The sequence below is a fragment of the Schistocerca serialis genome, chromosome 7 (assembly GCF_023864345.2).
Source record: "Schistocerca serialis cubense isolate TAMUIC-IGC-003099 chromosome 7, iqSchSeri2.2, whole genome shotgun sequence".
NCBI classification, from domain to species: domain Eukaryota; kingdom Metazoa; phylum Arthropoda; class Insecta; order Orthoptera; family Acrididae; genus Schistocerca; species Schistocerca serialis.
Genome location: NC_064644.1, coordinates 93981516 through 93999586, shown reverse-complemented (window position 1 = coordinate 93999586; position 18071 = coordinate 93981516). Strand labels below are relative to the sequence as shown.

The 18071-nt window shown below is 42.2% G+C and overlaps 1 protein-coding gene across 2 annotated transcripts in view; it reads left to right on the top strand.

The window, feature by feature from the left end:
- LOC126412618 (histone-lysine N-methyltransferase ash1) overlaps positions 1-18071 on the top strand; it is a 328316-nt gene that overhangs the window by 232822 nt on the left and 77423 nt on the right. For both annotated transcript variants that reach the window (XM_050082287.1, XM_050082288.1), the window contains one exon: positions 15102-15356. In XM_050082287.1, the coding sequence (XP_049938244.1) occupies positions 15102-15356 (255 nt within the window). The remainder of the gene's footprint in view (positions 1-15101; positions 15357-18071) is intronic.

The following is an 18071-nucleotide window of genomic DNA, read 5'->3' as shown; positions in this document are numbered from 1 at the left end:
AGACAGATTTCTTGTTTAACATGCGCTCAACAAAGTATTACCTAGTTGCCTGTCCTACTCATTTGGCTTACTGGTTGCGGGGCAGGGAGGTGAATTAGGAACGCATTTGGGGAGTATTACATATTCACGACTGGTACACGGGGTTGTACGACTGTAGATTTCGGAAAAGTGTACCTGCTCCATTGTAGGCGAAAGCCGTTTTTGCTTTCGCGTGTTGCCTCGAAATAACCAGTTTTGCAAACAGTTTAACGGCTCATAAAACAATACATTGGCATATCGTACCCAGAGGTGATATGCCTCTAGCATGGTTTGTGACGGCTAAGTAGAGTTGTTTCAGGAAGAACGTTGGGATGCAAGAAGCACTGGCGACTCTTACTAGAAGTAAAGGTTCCTCTATACACATTTATCGCCACACAGTGCCAACACGCTTCACACATCAGACGGATGACCACTATTAGGTAATGGAGTCTGTATATAAAAGGATAGTTCTAGTTTAGCGAAAGTAAAGATTTTTAACGCCTTTGCCCGTTTCCTGCGGCTCCAGATAGATACAACCACAAGTCAATTTTAAGTACTGTCCCCTTTTCCATTGGGCGAATGTAGCATATATCGTCCATGACTCGATCTTTTTTTTTTGTGGAATTACGTTATTCAGAAGATAATTGTCAGTTATTACTCTCGAAGCGCAGATACGTTCAGAACAATTCACGATATAGGGTGTAACGGTAATTTTTTTTGTCAGTAATAAAAAGATGTCACAAACCAAAATGCACTTAGGTGACAAAACTCTGGGATAGCGACATGCACGTACACAGACAGCAGTAGCATCGCGTACAAAAGATATAAAAGAGCAGTGCATTATCGGAGCTGCAATTTGTACTCATGTGATTCATGCAAAAAGATTTCCAACGTGATGATGGCCACGCGGCGGGAGTTAACAGACTTTGAAGGCGGAATGGAGGTGGACTCATGGAACATTCCATCTCAGAAATCGTTAGGGAATTCAATATTCCGAGATCCGCAGCGTCAAGAGTGTGCCGAGAATACCACATAGCAGGTATTACCTCTCACCAAGGGCAACGGACTGGCCGATGGCACTCACTTGAACCAATCATTGACTGGAAATGGTTATGCTCGGCTACTTGGAGACCATTTGAGCCATTCATGGACTTCATGTTCCCAAACAACGATGGAAATTTTTATGGATGCCGATGCGGCGTGTAACTGGGCCACAATTGTTCGCGATTGGCTTGAAGAACATTCTGGACGATTCGAGCGAATGATTTGACCATCCTGACTGCTCGACATTAGTCCCGTTGAACATGTATGGGACATAATCGAGAGGTCAGTTCGTGCACAAAATCCTGCTCTGACAACACTTCCGAAATTATGGACTGTTATAGAATCAGCGTGACTCAATATTTCTGCAGGGGACTTCCAATGATTTGTTGAGTCCATGCCAAGTCGAGTTGGTGCTCTACGCCGAGCAAAAGGAGGCCCGACTGACATTTGTCACCTCAGTGTAAATTTTGAACCAGGACACCGAAAACGGCCTTTCGCCAACATAATTATCTCTGAGCTATGCGGAAAGCTGTGGAATAAGGACGATGAAGAAAGGAACCCGAATGCTAGGAACTACGTGCGTGCCCTGTGTATGAAACTGACTGTTAGCGTTAGAAAAGTTTCAACATTTACTTGTTTTCTCTTTAGATCTACGAGTGAGACTCCAACGAAAGTTTATGCACTGAAAGAAAAAAATGCAGCACAAAAAAATTTAATGTAGAGTAATGAAATTTCGGGAGTACATTTGTCGAGGTAACATATTTAAAATGGTTCAAATGGCTCTGAGCAATATGGGACTTAACTGCTGAGGTCATCAGTCCCTTAGAACTTAGAACTACTTAAACCTAACTAACCTAAGGACATCACACACATCCATGCCCGAGGCAGGATTCGAACCTGCGACCGTAGCGGTCGCGCAGTTCCAGACTGTAGCGCCTAGAACCGCTCGGCCACTTCGGCCGGCCTATCATATATAAGTGAATGACATTGCAGGACCATAGGTTACTGTAAGAGCCCATGAACGCATTCCAGGTGTAAAATGCTGGTACACTAATTGCCGGTGTAACCGTCAGAAAGTTGAATGCAAGTATGCAAACGTGCATGTATTGTGTTGTACAGTTGCAGGATGTCAGTTTGTGTGGTGGAGTTCCATGCCTGTTGAACTTGATCGGACAGTACGGTGATGCTTAATGCTGGTTGTGTTTGGCACCGGAGTTGTCGTCTTACGATGTCCCATATGTGCAAGATTGGGGACAGATCTGGTGATGAAGCAGGCCAAAGCAACATGTCGACACTCTGTAGGGCATGTTGGGTTACAACAGCGGCATCTGAGCGGGAGTTATCCTATTGATAAACACCCCCTGGAATTCTGTTATGAATGGCAGCAGAACAGGTAGAATTACCAGTTTGACCTACAAATTTGCAGTCAGGGTGCGTGGGATACCCACGAGAGTGCTCCTGCTGTCATATGAAACCGCACCCCAGACCAAAATTCCAGGTGTAGATCCCGTGTTTCTAGGGCGCAGGGAGGTTGATCGCAGGCTATCAACTGGGCTCCCTGTAACTAACAGTCATCAATAACTGGCACCGAGGCAGAACCAGATTTCATCAGAAAACACAACAGACCTCAACCATGCCCTCCAATTAGCTCTCACTTGACATCACCGAAATCGCAAATGATGGTCGAATAAAACAATAGCAATCGCCGTTATTTAGGTTTTATATTTATTTTTAGGTCACCTCTGAAAGGTAACTCTCTCTCAACAACCGTTATATCGGGTATTTAAAGCAAGCATGATTTGCCTCCTCATAGTGGCGCAACTAGCGTCAATCTTATGCAACTGGCAGGAATTTGAATAGACTTCATCTTCCAGATGTAAAAACACGCCTGCCTACCAACAATCGTTTATATCGCACAACTCTATCTTGGTGTTGCGATTTTTTTCCCATCAGTGTAGTTATTCAGAAGTAATATGCCTTTTTCGGATCATTGAATCTCTTGTGCCTATAGACGTTCCGAAATATTTCGCATAAATGCTCGGCTCAACTGGGCTTGGGCCTGTTACGTGTATAGATCTGGAATAGGCAGTGTATTCTGCATCTAAATCGGTTCTTCGCAAGCCACCGTGCGGTGCGTGGCGGAGGGTACCTTGTACCACTACTTGTCATCCCCCCCCCCCCCTTCCACTCGGAAATAGAGCGAGGGAAAAACGACTGTCTGTACGTCACCGCATGAGCCCAAATTTCTCGTATCTTATCGTCGTGGTCCTTATGCGCGATGTATGTTGACGGTAGTAGACAGCTTCAAATGGCGGTTCTCCAAATTTTCTCAATTGCGTTTCAAGAAAAGAACGTCGCCTTCCCACCAGGGGTTCCCATGTGAGTTCCCGAAGCATCTCCGTAACGCTTATGTGTTGTTCGAACCAACAGTTAACAAACCTAGCCGCCCGTCCCTGAATTCCTTCGTTATCTCATTTCAGTCTGACCTGGTACAGATCCCAAAAACGCAAGAATAGGCCGCACCAGCGTCCTATATGCGGCCTCCTTTACAAATGAATCATTCTTTTCTAAAATTCTCCCATAAACCGAAGTCGATCATTTTCCTTCGCTACCACGGTTTTAACATGCTCCTTCCTCATATCGCCTTGCAACGTTACGCCCAAATATTTAAACGACTTGCTGAGTCAAGCAGGACACTAGTAATACTGTTTCCGAACATTAATTTACTTTTTCCCACATTTAGGGCTAGCTGCCATCATCACACAAACTGGAAATTTTGTCTAAGTCGTCTTGTATGTTCCTACAGTGACTCAACTCCGACTCCTTACCGTACACCATGGCATCATCAGCAAACGACTGCAGATGGCTGTCCACCCTGTCCGCCAAATCATTTATGTATATAGAAAACAACAGCGGTCCTAACACATTTCCCTGGAGCACTTCTGACGATACCCTTGCCTCTGTTGAACATCCGCCGTCGGGGACAACATACTGGGCTCTACTATGTAAGAAGTCTTCGAGCCACTGACGTACCTGTGGATTTATTCCATATGCTAGTACCCCCGTTGACAGCCTGCAATGGGGCACCATGTCAGATGCTATCTGGAATCTGCCTGTTGCCCTTCATCCATATTTCTCAATATCATGTGAGAAAAGGGCAAGCTGAGTTTCGCACGAGCGATGCTTTCTTTCGTGGACATACGTTTCTTAGTCTCAAGAAAGTTTATTATATTCGAATTGAGAATATGTTCAACGATTCTTCAAAAAACTGAAGTTCGGAATATTGGTGTGTAATTTTCCCTTCTTATATACTGTAGTCACCTGCGCTTTTTTCCAGTCGGTTGGACTTTGTGCTGGACTGGGATTCAATCCGGACCTGGTGACTGACTTGTTTTCAAATCTTTCAGTTGTTTCTCTACGCCGGGTATGCTTATTACTATGTCGTCCGTACAGGAGTCTGTCCGATGGTCAAATGACGGTATGTTTGTACGGCTCTCCTGTGTGAACGATTTCTTAAACGTGAAATTTAAAACTTCGGCATTCGTTTTGCTTTCTTCAACTGCCACACCAGACTGGTCAACAAGACGGAAGTGTGCTTCTGATCTAACTCTGCCAAGAGGTAAGAGGACAGGGAGGGGGACACACAAGTCCAGGCCTAGTACCCCGCAGTAACTGTTGTGTTAGGTAGGTAGGCAGCGGCGGTGGCGGCGATATTGATCCCGGCCGGCTGTGGACGGTCCAGCGCGGCGTCGGCGGCGGCGGCCAGGTTCCGGCCTGACCAGTGGGCGCTCGGCCGCACCTGCCGCGCCGCGCTGCGTTGCCGGTCCGCGGTAGCAGCGCAGGCAGCCGTCGCAACACGCGTCCTCACCGCGGAGTCGCAGAGGGAACGCCAGCGTCGCAGTTCCTATATCGTCCACGTTTTCGTTTTTATTCTCAGCTGTTTACTAACGCACAGACTACCCAAAAGCTAAGCGTAATAATAATAATAACAAAACGGTAGCATGTAGGATAAGTGACAGGACAAGGTAACACATACTCGCAGGAGATTTACTACTCATGTATTTGAGAAAATTCTCTTGAAGTCAAATCGTTGTATCCCTTCCCTACAGAGGCGCCAAAGAATTCGAAAGCACAAAACAATTTAAACAGAAATCGTTAGGCACAGATACGATACATGCCTTAGACCAAGACAGTACGGTTACTGCTAGGCTGGTAGCGACAGGTCATCCTCTCGTGAAGAGTTGCTTCAAGATTTGTCCATAGGCTGTCGATGCATCCCTGCACGCGGGTCTGGAAGAGTCGGTGGCGGCGGCTGCTGGCGTGCTACAGGGTGTCCCACGCACGTTCTGAAGGCAGAGAGCTTTGCGCGGATACCAGTGTTTGTTGTACACTGAAGCGCCAAAGAAACTGGTATAGGCATGCGTATTCAAATAGAGATATGTAAACAGGCAGAATATGACGCTGCGGTCGACAACGCCTGTGTAAGACAACACGTGTCTGGCGCAATTGTTAGATCGGTTACTGCAGCTACAATGGCAGGTTATCAAGATTTAAGCGAGTTTGAACATGGTGTTATAGTCTGCGCACGAACGATGGGACACAGCATCTCCGAAGTAGTGATGAAGTGGGGATTTACCCGTACCACCATTTCACAAGTGTACAATGGATATCAGGAATCTGGTAAAACATAAAATCTCCGACATCGCTGCGGCCGGAAAAAGACCCTGCAAGAACGGGACCAACGATGGCTGAAGAGAATCGTTCAACATAACAGAAGCAAATTGCAGCAGATTTCAAATGCTGTGCCATCAACAAGTGTCGGCGTGCGAACCAACGAAACATCATCGATATGGGCTTTCGGAGCGGGCCGCGGTTGCCAAGCGGTGCTAGGCGCTTCAGTCCCGAACCGCGCGGCTGCTAAGATCGCAGGTTCGAATCCTGCCTCGGGCATGGATGTGTGTGATGTCCTTAGGTTCTAAGTTCTAGGGGACTGATGACCTCAGATGTTAAGTCCCATAGTGCTCAGAGCCATTTTTTGGGCTGTCGGAGCTTAAGGCCCATTCATGTACCCTTGATGATTGCGCGACACAAAGCTTTACGCCTCGCCTGGACCCTTCAGCACCGGCATTGTACTGTTGATGGCTGAAAACATGTTGCCTGGTCGGATGAGTCTCGTTTCAAATTGTATCGAGAGGATGGATGTGTACGGGTACGGAGACAACCTCATGAATCCATTGAACCTGCATGTCAGCATGAGACTGTTCAAGCTGGTGGAGGCTCTGTAATGGTGTTGGGCGTGTGAAGGTGGAGTGATATGGGACCCCTGATACGTCTAGGTACGACTCTGACAGGTGACACGTACGAAAACATCCTGTCTGACCACTTGCATCCGTTCATGTCCGTTGTGCATTCCTACCGACTTGGGCAATTCCAGCATAACAGTGCGACACCCTACATGTATAGAATTGCTACTCGGTGGCTCCAGAAACACTCTTCTGAGTTTAAGCACTTCTGCTGGTCACCAGACTCCCCACTGTGATTATTGACTATATCTGGAATGCCTTGCAACGTGCTGTTCAGAAGAGATCTCCACTTCCTCTTTCTGTTACGGCTTTATGGAAAGCCGTGAAGGATTCATGGTATCAGTTATCTCCAGCACTACTTTAGATATTAGTCGACTCCATGCCACATCGTGTTGCAGCACTTCTGCATGCTCGCGGGCTCCCTGCACGATAGACAGGTACCAATTTCTTTGGCTCTTCAGTGTACTACTCTTTCACACTGAAAAGACTCTACAGTAGCGGATATCTGCAGTCACTCGCAGTAATATTTACTCCGTCAAGTGTGTCAGTGTTCTAATATGTTACGCAGGGTGAATATTATTGAAACCGGCAAACTGCAGCGACGGATGCCTGACTGGAAATGGTAGAAAAAAGGCCCCATGAAAATGTGTCTGCAAATGCACGGTGTGCGTGCAACGACAGAAAATCGTCCCGGAGCACAGTACAGAGGTGCATCGTGTTCACGTCACAACAGATGTTCAAAGTGGCCTCGTGGAATTGTGAGTGATAGCCAGGAGCTTGTACTATGGTTCGTCTAAATATTCTGTAGAACCCGGTCCTCCAAATCTCGTGTAGGCACAGTCCGCCGCCTCCCTGTACGTTCGTCTGTCTCAAAGGACCCGTGTCGCACAAACGCCCAGAAAGGGCTTTAAATGTTGCGTGGTGTGGTTGCTGTCTGTGAGTGTACTTGTTTTGGTATAGCTGTGCTGCCTCTCGACCGTTTCCGTCTGCTTGGCCGCACACAAACACCATCCTGGCTTGTTCCGATGTGAATCCGGACCATTCTGCTGTTTACAGTGCGCTGTGTCAATCACACAGCCTGCAACACACAAGGAACACACGGCACGTGGTCAGAGGAACTACCATTTGTCAGTGCCATCTGCCGTGGCGACGATGCATTTCCGGACACATGGTTATGGGTCATTTTTTCCTCCATTTCCAGTGAGTTGCGGCCCTGCATCGGGACACAAAGCATAGGGCTACAGATGGACAGATGCTAAATGAGACGCGTTTGGCTGTCAAGAGAGCAATGCGTGATCCCTTCAGTGGCTGCCGTAGCAAGAGTAGCAGAAGTAATCCACAAAAACTACCGTCCAGTATTCTTGACAACGATTTGTTGTAGAATCTTAGTATATATTCTGAGCTCAAACACAGTGAGGTATCTTGAACAGAATGTCTTCCTCAGTGCCAGCCAGCATGGATTTTGAACATGTTGATCATGTGAAACCAAACTCGCACTTTTGTCACGTGACATACTGAAAGCTTTGTATCAACGCAGTCCGGTGGGTGTTGTATTTCTTGATTTCCGAAAATCATTGGACCCAGTACCACACCTACGCTTATTATCAAAGTACGGTCGTGAGTCACTGTTGGAATCTGCCAACTCATACAAAAACCTGGGTGTAACACTTTGTAAGGATACGAAATGGAATGATCACATAGGCTCTGTTGTGGGTAAAGCAGGTAGTAGGCTTTGGTTCATTGGTAGAATACCAGATAAATACAGTCAATCCACAAAACATTGCGTATAAATCATTCGTGCGACCGGGTCTAGAATATTGCTAAAGTTTGTAGAACCCGTACCAAATAGGACTTACAGGGGGCATCGAACGTATACAGAGAAGGGCAGCACGAATGGTCACAGGTTTGTGTGATCCGTGGTCTAGTGTCACAGAGATACTGAATGAACTGAACCGGAAAACTCTTGAAGATAGACATAAACTATCCTGAGAAAGTCTATTAATAAAGTTTCAAGAACCGAGTTTAAATTATTACGCTAGGAATATACTACAACCTCCTACGTATCGCCCACATAGGGATTGAGAGGATAAGGTTAGAATAATTACTGCACGCACAGAGGCATTCAAACCATCATTCTTCCCGCACTCCGTACGTGAATGGAACGGTAAGAAATCTTAACTAACTGGTACAATGGAACGTACCCTCTGCCCTGCACTTTGAACGTACCCTCTGCCCTGCACTTCATAATGGTTTGCCGGGTATAAATGTAGATGTAGACACTGCCACTTATAAATGCCTCATAAATCTTGATATTGCACTATCCGATCAACCGACCTAATAGAGATACAGATGAGCCCGCCTTTAGATCTCTCGTGAGGTACTGATAATGTAGTTCACTCATCTCATACTTTCTCATAGTAGAGTATAAATGCTGAATGGTTCTCCCAGAAAAGAAGTGAATCAAAATATAATAAACGCAGTTTCTAATTTTTGAAGATGTTAGATACGAGGACGTAAATTTTCTTTCGGCTGCGGGACTGGAGTCGGCAGATCATTATTTATCCTCTCGCGTTTGTATCCCACAACAAGAAGCCCTAATTCTTCCAGGCTCTAAATGCCGACCTAGTTCGATTCTGACGGTACTTATCTACCTACTGATAATTTGTGAAGAAATTCCCATTTCTGTGGACGTTCCTGACTCGATAGTGAAAACACTGGTGAGGAGGAACGGCTGCTGAGCATTAGCCGTCAAGTAGCGCGGCGCCTGGCAGTCACGGATGGCGCGACATCTGTGAAGTGACTAATACGTAGGTAAAGCCCGCCCCCGTCGGCCGTCCGCGTAGTTGGCCCGGCAGTGAGTCAGCGGGCAGTCGTCGGCTGCGTGGCGCCGCCGCTGATTAGCATCTCCCTCGCAGAGCCCCACGTGGGGCAGCCGCCGTCTACCCGCTGACGTTTATTACGAAAGGTGCCTCACGAATGTGCAGCTTAGCAGTGCCTTCTTCTCAACCTAAGTCAACACCGTGGAAACAGTACTTTTCCCATCAGAGTGTTACCACCATTTATCTTGTAATCTACAAGGACTGTTAAGGGACTAAACCATTCATTATGCCGTACTAGGAGAGCTGAGAGAAGACATTGGTGCTGAGGCCTTGTTTTTCTGTCACAAGGCTGCCTAAAAGCACACTGCACGATCAGCTGGATACAGAGAATGCACGGAGTACCAGTGCCTAGCAGTGGAAAAGGTAACTACCGGAAAATACGCTGGAGTAATATCCGGAGTGATCTAAAGTGAAATGACTACATAAAACTAATTGTGAAATTGAGACTCGTGGGAAAAATCACAAGGAAAAGTAATTCACTCACGAAAAATGTCCTACAAAGCAATTGTTCGACCGTTTCTTTGTATTGCTACAGTCTCGGATACTTTATCAGGTTGGGTGAAAAGAAGAGGTAGAAAATATTCAGTGAAGAGCGGCACGGAGATGCTCTGCAAAACTCCAGTGGCAGACACTAGAAGAGATGTGTTGTGCATTAAATTCAGCCAGACTGTTGAAATTCCGAGAATGTTCATTCGAAAAAGTGCCAGGCAGCGTTTTACTTCTTCCCACATATGCATCGCAAAATGGACACAATTAGACAATCAGAATTAGAACTAATACAGAGGTTTAATGATACATTCTTCCCATCTGCTATTTGCAAATGGAAAAGGGAGGGGGAGAAGAGAGATGGTACCAAAAACACTCTCCGTCGCAAACTAAGGTGGCTTGCAGGGTATAGACGTAAAAGTAGTTTTAACACGAGCATATAACAACTCATAGAAGGCCTACATTGAGTTCAGATTCTGACAACACTATGGAAGATATGCACCCATCTGATGATAATGTGATACCATAACTAGGCCCAGGCTGTGTGGGGCAAGTCTGACTTGATACTGCTTCATCTTCTGCCTACACATTATTGGGGGAAAATATTGGACAGTGCATTTGATAGTACACCAGCCTCTTTTCTATCAAAATTTACTTCTGTGAAAGCTCAGAGGGATGAAATGGTCATTAACACAGTGGACTCCCATTTCGAAAGAGAGGAACAGTAATCCCCCTGTAGTCATCCAGATTTAAGTTTCCCATAGTTTGCCTTAGTCCCTTGAAAGTGAATGCTAGGAGGTTTCTCTGAAAAGGCCGCAGCCTGCAGGGTGGCCGTAAGATCCTGCTGTCATACCAGAAAATCGTAACTTGGAAACCATTAGAGATACAGCGTTGTAGTTTATTTTAAACCATTTAGCAGCTCTTGGATTCTTTTCTTTTTCTTCAGTTGTGCGAAAATTCCAATATGCGCCCCACCCATCACTTACAGAACATCACAGCAATATTTGAGTTCCATCCATGTACAGGTCAGCACTGCAGCATCAACAGCTCTGATCTCATTGACTGTTGTTGTGTACACACAATCCTTGATATAACCCCACAAAACGAAATCTAATGGTATGACATCAGGAGAGCACAGAGCCATGTGTTGGGATCATCACGAGCTATCCATCTCTCAGAATGTGTGTCATTCGGCATATCCCACATGTTCTAACACCAATGTGGAGGTGCACCATCATGCTGGACAGTGATGGACGACTAAACTCTTCGATCTGTCGTAGCAGGAACTGTTTCAGTATGTCCAGCTAAACATTTCCGTTGATGGTATTCTCTTTGAAGAAACATGGGCCTGTCATGCATTAGGCCACACCAAACATGAAGCTTGTGGCTATAACGGATGTGTGTTGTGCTGCTTTTTGAAGCCCATATCCTAATGTGGCAATCCACATGTCCCGAAATGTTGAATGTTGCTTCATACGAAAAGTGGGACTTTCAAGTCGTCATTGTCAGTATGTGTGGAGGCCACTATGGGGCATACGATCAAATACTGCAGAGGACGATTGTTAAGCTCCAATACTTGGACTGTTACAGCAAAAAGGCGTAACTGCTTATGTATCATTTTATGGACAGTTGATCTTGCTTCTTGCAGTTTTCACAATGCAAGACGAACTGACTTCTGGTCGCTGCCAATACGTTTGCTTGGGACACAAGGAGCCATTGCTTTCAGACAGCTCTTTGACACAGTCTGTCTCTTCAAATTTTTTTGAACCATCTCATCCTTGTTTCTGCGGATGCCCTCCCATATGAACTCGATAATTCTGCAGTAGCATTGTTGCAGACTTGGACTCTGCACACCAGACGACACTTTGCAACCTTCTGGTTTGTCACCGTTTTGTGCACTTCAAGACAAATCTGCAACATAGAACAAAAAGAAAAACTGAGAGGTGCTAAACATTTTACAACAAACCACAGTTCTCTATCTCTAATAGTTACCAAGTTATGATTTTTTGAAATGATAGTGGGTCTTTATGGGCATCCATATTAGCTGGCCTGTTATTGTAAAATCCAAGTTTGTGCCCTGTACCAAAGGTTACTATTCAGAAATCGCTTCCGGTATTGAGACTGAACACAGCTCGTCTATGTGGCTTCCTCAAACACTGATTACTTAGTTAATGAGTTGAGCATATCTAAAAATATAGTGTGTGAGTAAAGACAATCTCTTGAAACTGATTGTGTGTATCACAAAATGAGTGTTTAATATAATTCAGTTTGCAGATTGTGTGTATGACAAAATGAGTGTTTAATATAATTCAGTTTGCAGTGCCATCAGTACACATCATTGAACATGTCACAAATAGTGTTATTAAAAGAATACAGCTGTAAACAAAACCCAAAAATCAGTGAAACTGTGGAATGAAACTCTGATTATCATTTTTAACTCAGACAGATAAAAATTCATTTATAGAAACACAGCATATTATGAACATCCAGTAGATAATTTTGTGTGGTGTGATTACCTGGAGAAATAATTAGAAGGAAGGTCAGCGTTAGCCACAATTTTGATGGTTTACTGCCAGCAAAATCGATTTTCGATCACATAATGATCATCTTCAGTGCTGTAATGTACAAATTAAAGCTCATAGGCACTGGTGTCAAGTTATCACCAGTAACCAAACCTATGAAACGTTTTGCTGTCAATAAACCATCAAAATTACAGCCAACACTGACCTACCTTCTAATTTAACATATATGGTCGTTGTGCACACAGCACTCTATGGAGTCGCCAATCAATGGAGAAATAATGGCAAAAATTTTTGGGCTCAGGTGTTTGTCTGTTCACGCAGTGCACACTAGAAAGTTAAATATTATTGAATAGGTGTGTTTGTTTAATCAGTGAAGATGTTTAATGTCAGAAGTGGCTTAATTGTGTGCTGTTGCCCAGAACATAGCACAGAATTCACATACAGCAATTACATTTTCTTGTGGATAATGATTTCTTGATGAAAACTGAATGTGCTGAGCAAATTCAATTACGTTAAAGAGAACCAAGTACCTGCAATTCTAAGTACCTACTTTGGGCATCATTATATGATATCTCTTTCATGTTTGGGCAGATAAGATAGAGAGCTTGTTGTGCAGGTGGGAGATCAGAATTGCCATTTCATATAATAGTGACAGATATAACCACAGCTCCCACTAATAGGCAAACACAAAATTAATGAATGAAACATACTCAGATATAATTTTACAGCATTATGAAACTGCCAGGACACCTGAGTGCATCAGAGTACTTGATTCTGTAACACAGGGAGATGCATTAGCCCCAAATTGAATCTGCCTCACGGATTCACCATGGGAGGTGGTTTTAAGACAGTTTTCCACATTGACCTAGGTAAATATGGGACTAATTCACGTGTTTCACACCAGATACACAATGCATAAACAATATCACACTTGACCACACTTTAAAAAACAATATCATGTTTCACCATGCACTAGACACAGATTGTAGGGGTACATGGATTCCTCCCAGGGTGGGAGTGGGGGGGGGGGGGGGGGGGGGGGTTGATCGCAGTAGCATACAGGTATGGTTGGTTCTCCACAAAATAGGAGAAGTAACATACTATTTATGACTCAACAATAGCAGGATAAAGGGCACCCAAAGGTTAGGTTTCAGTGAACTGTTGATTACAAACTTATTTTCAGTCAAGTATCAGAGTTCGAATATGTTCACTTAAAGAATATCTGCTTCATTTTCGTGTAATTGTGCCAAAATATAGTTGGCGTTCCTGAATAGGAGACAAGTAAAAGATACAAACTGCTGGAAAGGTTTGGGAAGTATTAATTCTTCTCATACAAAGAGATATAGAAATTAAATATAAATGATTGTATATTCATTGCAAAATAATGTATTTTTTGCATCGTTAAAGCTCACATTCCTCAGTAAGAAGAAATACTGTCTGTCTGTACCTAATTTATTAAAGTTTCAGTTCACAAGCATCATACAAGTTATTCTCTAATAAAGTTGCAGTTACTATGAGCTGTTTTTTTCTTGCACATTGTTGAAAGCCAATTAGAAAAAACTGATAAAATTGCTGAAGAGAAAGCTAATGTAGAATATCATCCATCACTGTAAACCCCATGATGTACTAGCCTTATGGGAAACAACAGTTTTCAATGAAGTGAAACAAATCCATGCTTCACTGATGTGTATCTCAACTACCTGATATTTGTAAGACGTTATAGCGGTTCTGCCACCGCCCCCCCCCCCCCTTTCTTTCTCTCTCTCTCTCTCTCTCTCTCTCTCTCTCTCTCTCTCTCTCTCTCCCCCCCCCCCTCTCCCTCCTCCTCACCCTCCCAGTGTCGACGTACTGCATTGCTACACTGTCTGAAAAATGGGGTACATTTAATATGGCCAATGTGCACTATTGTTTAACTTTCCATAAGCCTCATTAATAGTTAGCGGGTGAACATCCACATACTGCTACAATAAATTTACTGTTGTACATCTACGAGCAGTAAAAGCCTAACCGCGCAGCTCACAGTCTGTAGCATGAATTAAACGATCACTGTCATTGCTTTAACACACTGCCTATTGGTGTACCACTTATTTCACTGTTAAGTTGATGCTTTGTTGACATTCCAACCAACACAGGTTCCTTTTCTGAAACTTGGTTGTGGACTGACTGACTCGTGACCAAAAATCTAGCCATCACAATAATAGGTGCTGAAACTACACATTGTTCTAAGTTTAATTTACAGAAATTAAAATTAAAAATTAACTCATTAAATTAACTGACTACATCGAAAAATTTGTTCTTTTTAACAGTTTCTTCTACTGCAAGGATTAAACCGAATTATTTGTTTAAATCATGAAATTAACAAATGTAGTTATGTAAACAATACTCTCGACAAAACTGTTAATTACTTTGGAATTCATAAAGGATTGGTTTTGCTAACATGTTTTCGAATAGAGGCAAATAGATCCTTTAAGAATGCTATTGTTTCGTCTCCCAAATGTTTATAATTAGTACAGAATTTATATTTGTTTGTATGTCAACAATAGAATTTAAGATACAAAACAATTACTGATTTCACCCTATAACAAAAGATGCTAACTAGGAATAGTTGAAATAGATTGGAAAATCAATAACATACATAAAACTAAGCACAAAATTAAAACTGAGGGCTAACCTTTCTCTTTTATGAAAGTGGAAAAAGAAATTTTAAGGAGGTAAATGGCAAAACAAGAGGGGAAGTAAAAATATTCCAGCTTCCTTTGTCACAATGTCAGTTGATACATGTAGCAATACGAAGTGCTACACTTCTCTTGCAACTTTACACATTTTATTTTTGTTTCTTGTTGTTGCAGGTTTCGGCCGTAGGTGGCCGCACAGCAGCACTATACAGTATGCGTGTACCTGCCTCACCGAGCCTGTACCCTTGTGCTGGAGGTGGCAGTGGACGTGGGAGGGGTGTCCATACACCCCGCAGCAACACTGACACTGATGATGATGAGTCAGATAGTGATGAGGATGGAGAGGTAGCAGAGATCTCACAACTAGCTCAGGAGCTGGGTCATATTGAGGTCCAGTCTGAGACCCTGCCTATAACAGAGCATCTAGAGGTATGAACAGCCGAATATGCTGGGCCCTGTAATAACCTAAAGGAATTTCTGATTCCTTTTGACTAATCATTTTCATACTACCTTTCACTTTTCTTCTATTAATATTGTTGTATGGTAGATCTTATTCAAGAATACCAAACAAGGGTGGTATGGTGCAATGACAGCCTAAGCCTTTCAGAGACCTGTTGTGATGAAACTAAACATGGTCTCCAGTCTGTTTAGAAATTGATATATGTGCTGTACATTTTGTAAAATATGAATAATATAGATATCATGACTGATAAAGAAATCAAATATTTATAATGTATGTATTCTACATACTAGTAATTGTAATGCACATACTTAAAGATGTATGTGAGAAAATATGAATCGGCATTTAGCGCAGTTACCATCAGACAGTGCAAAGGAATAATAATGAATAGAATAAGAAAATTATTTTTTATTTTATATACTTGGAAACAAACCTTTTACAATTATAATGTCAGTTAGCTTCGTAATCATAGTACGAGGTAGTATTTATTATTGATGTTATTATAGTACATGTTTTGGTGTCTTTATTTTACCGAAATTCTCAATAAAATCATTGAAATGTATTTTATGTGACACTTTACTTTCAGTTAGTAAAATGTACAGTTTAGCTAGCCATTCTTAATTCATTCTTTAGCATTTTGTGACTGAGACACAAATAGCCAAGAAGTATTGGATTATAAGTGATGTACAGGGTAATGATTCAGTGAAGTCCCATTTAATTATAAATTGAAGGATTTCTTGGGCTGTCTGTCTAGCAACAACATCTACAATTATATTCATTGCACATAGACTATTACTTGCACCACCTGTTCTTTATCTAACTCATCGTAAATTTCTACCAGACTGTCCAGAGCATTATTGGAAGCTTCAAGCATAAATTTTGTTTCAACAGTTTGGAAAATTTTGATGATATCTTTAATGATCATGTATTGTTGTGAGAACTCGTGTAGAAATCATTCTATACATTCAAACACCGATCAACAAACTTTTTGGTGAATTGTTAATCCAGTGTCATGAGCTAGTTTACCTGACGTTGTTTTATCTACCCTCCTTCTTCCTTGTTGATCATTGTTAATGTTCATATCATAGTATTTTTTAGTGCCAAAAGTAACAGCATTGTCTATAATTATAGTTCTTTCCATCACAAAAATCTCATTCGTGGTTTTTAATTTGGTGAGTCCTTTATCCAAAGTCTTATGTGAAGACTATATATATATTCTTCAGCTAAATTGACTTCTCCACTGTCATGTGCCAAAAGTTGATGTTGCTCAAAAAGATAAAATGCAGTTATATGTGAAGGAGCAAGCTTACTACAGATCTAGTATCAAGATTTGCCTTGAATGACACTTGCATATCTTCGAAAGTGCTCACAGTTGCTTCCACATTTTCTTTTTATGACTTTAACAGAAATGTAATGCGCACTCCAGTGGATATCAAACAGTTGTTTCAAACGTTTTTATTTCTCTCTAAGTAATTCTCATCTGTATGTAGATGATGAGGAGATTGAAATAACCTCTTCATGAGTGCAAAGCAGATGATGCCAAAGGGAATAAATATATGAGAATTCACAAACTCCACAAAGATTTAAGGAATGATTTGCACAGGGACTGAAAATGGTTTTTGGATTGACTTCTTGAATTTTTCATAATACTCCTCCATGTATATCAGAGATTGGCACAGTGTTATCATACCCTTGAGCCATGCATAACACAATATCAGCCCGTCTTTTTCTGGGTGCTGTTGAATATATTTTGACATATCCTTTGCAGTCTTTCCTGACATAAAAAACTAACAAGGATTTTGGAACTTCCACAATTTTGTCTTCTTTATGGACATATCAATATTTCATTCATTTGGTCAGTTCTTCTTTCATTGGGAGTGCTGTCAAAAATTATTCCATAATATTTATTTTTTATATCTGCAATAATTTTTTCCTAAATGTATTCACCTAAAATAAAATTAAATTCATTTTGTATCCCTTTTGACCAATAATAAGATACTCTCTTTGATTCACCAGCAGGCTCCTCCAGCTGTAATACTGAGATTTTGTCATCAATTGCACTAATTTTAAGAAAATTTCTGTTTCCCAAAGAAATGTCTTTACCGTCACCACAGGAATCAAGCTTTCACTGGACTAAAAATAGTGCAATATCTAAACAGTGATGTAAAATGTTCCTCAATTCCGTGATCTCATCGAGGACAATCTTCTGATTATGTTTGTCAGAGCCTTTTCTTAAGTTTCAAGCCCATACAGAGTGTTCTGCATTTTTCAAAATTTGATAGATGTTCAGATGATATTCATGTTTTGGTATGTTAGGATTCAATTTTCACCACTGACAGAAGTGAGGAATTTTTTTTTATTTTATATATATATATATACTGCTCTCAGAGGCAAATAATCGGCAGCAAAAACAGTACAGTTTCTTTGTTCATGGTGAATACAACATCCATTTCGTTAAATGTTTCGTCTTGTTCAAACGTGAGTAAATCCACGAAAAACTAAAATGTCAATGGGTTCATGTAGTGTGTTCACCTTGTCTTTTTATAGATACCTTGTTTTGATATACTTCATAAACGCTTTCAGTAATCACAGTTGTGATATCCTCTATAGCAGATACTGGCCAGTGTACAGTATCACTGGATGAAGAGGAGTCTAAGTTAGATGCATCAGAAGTATTTTCATTC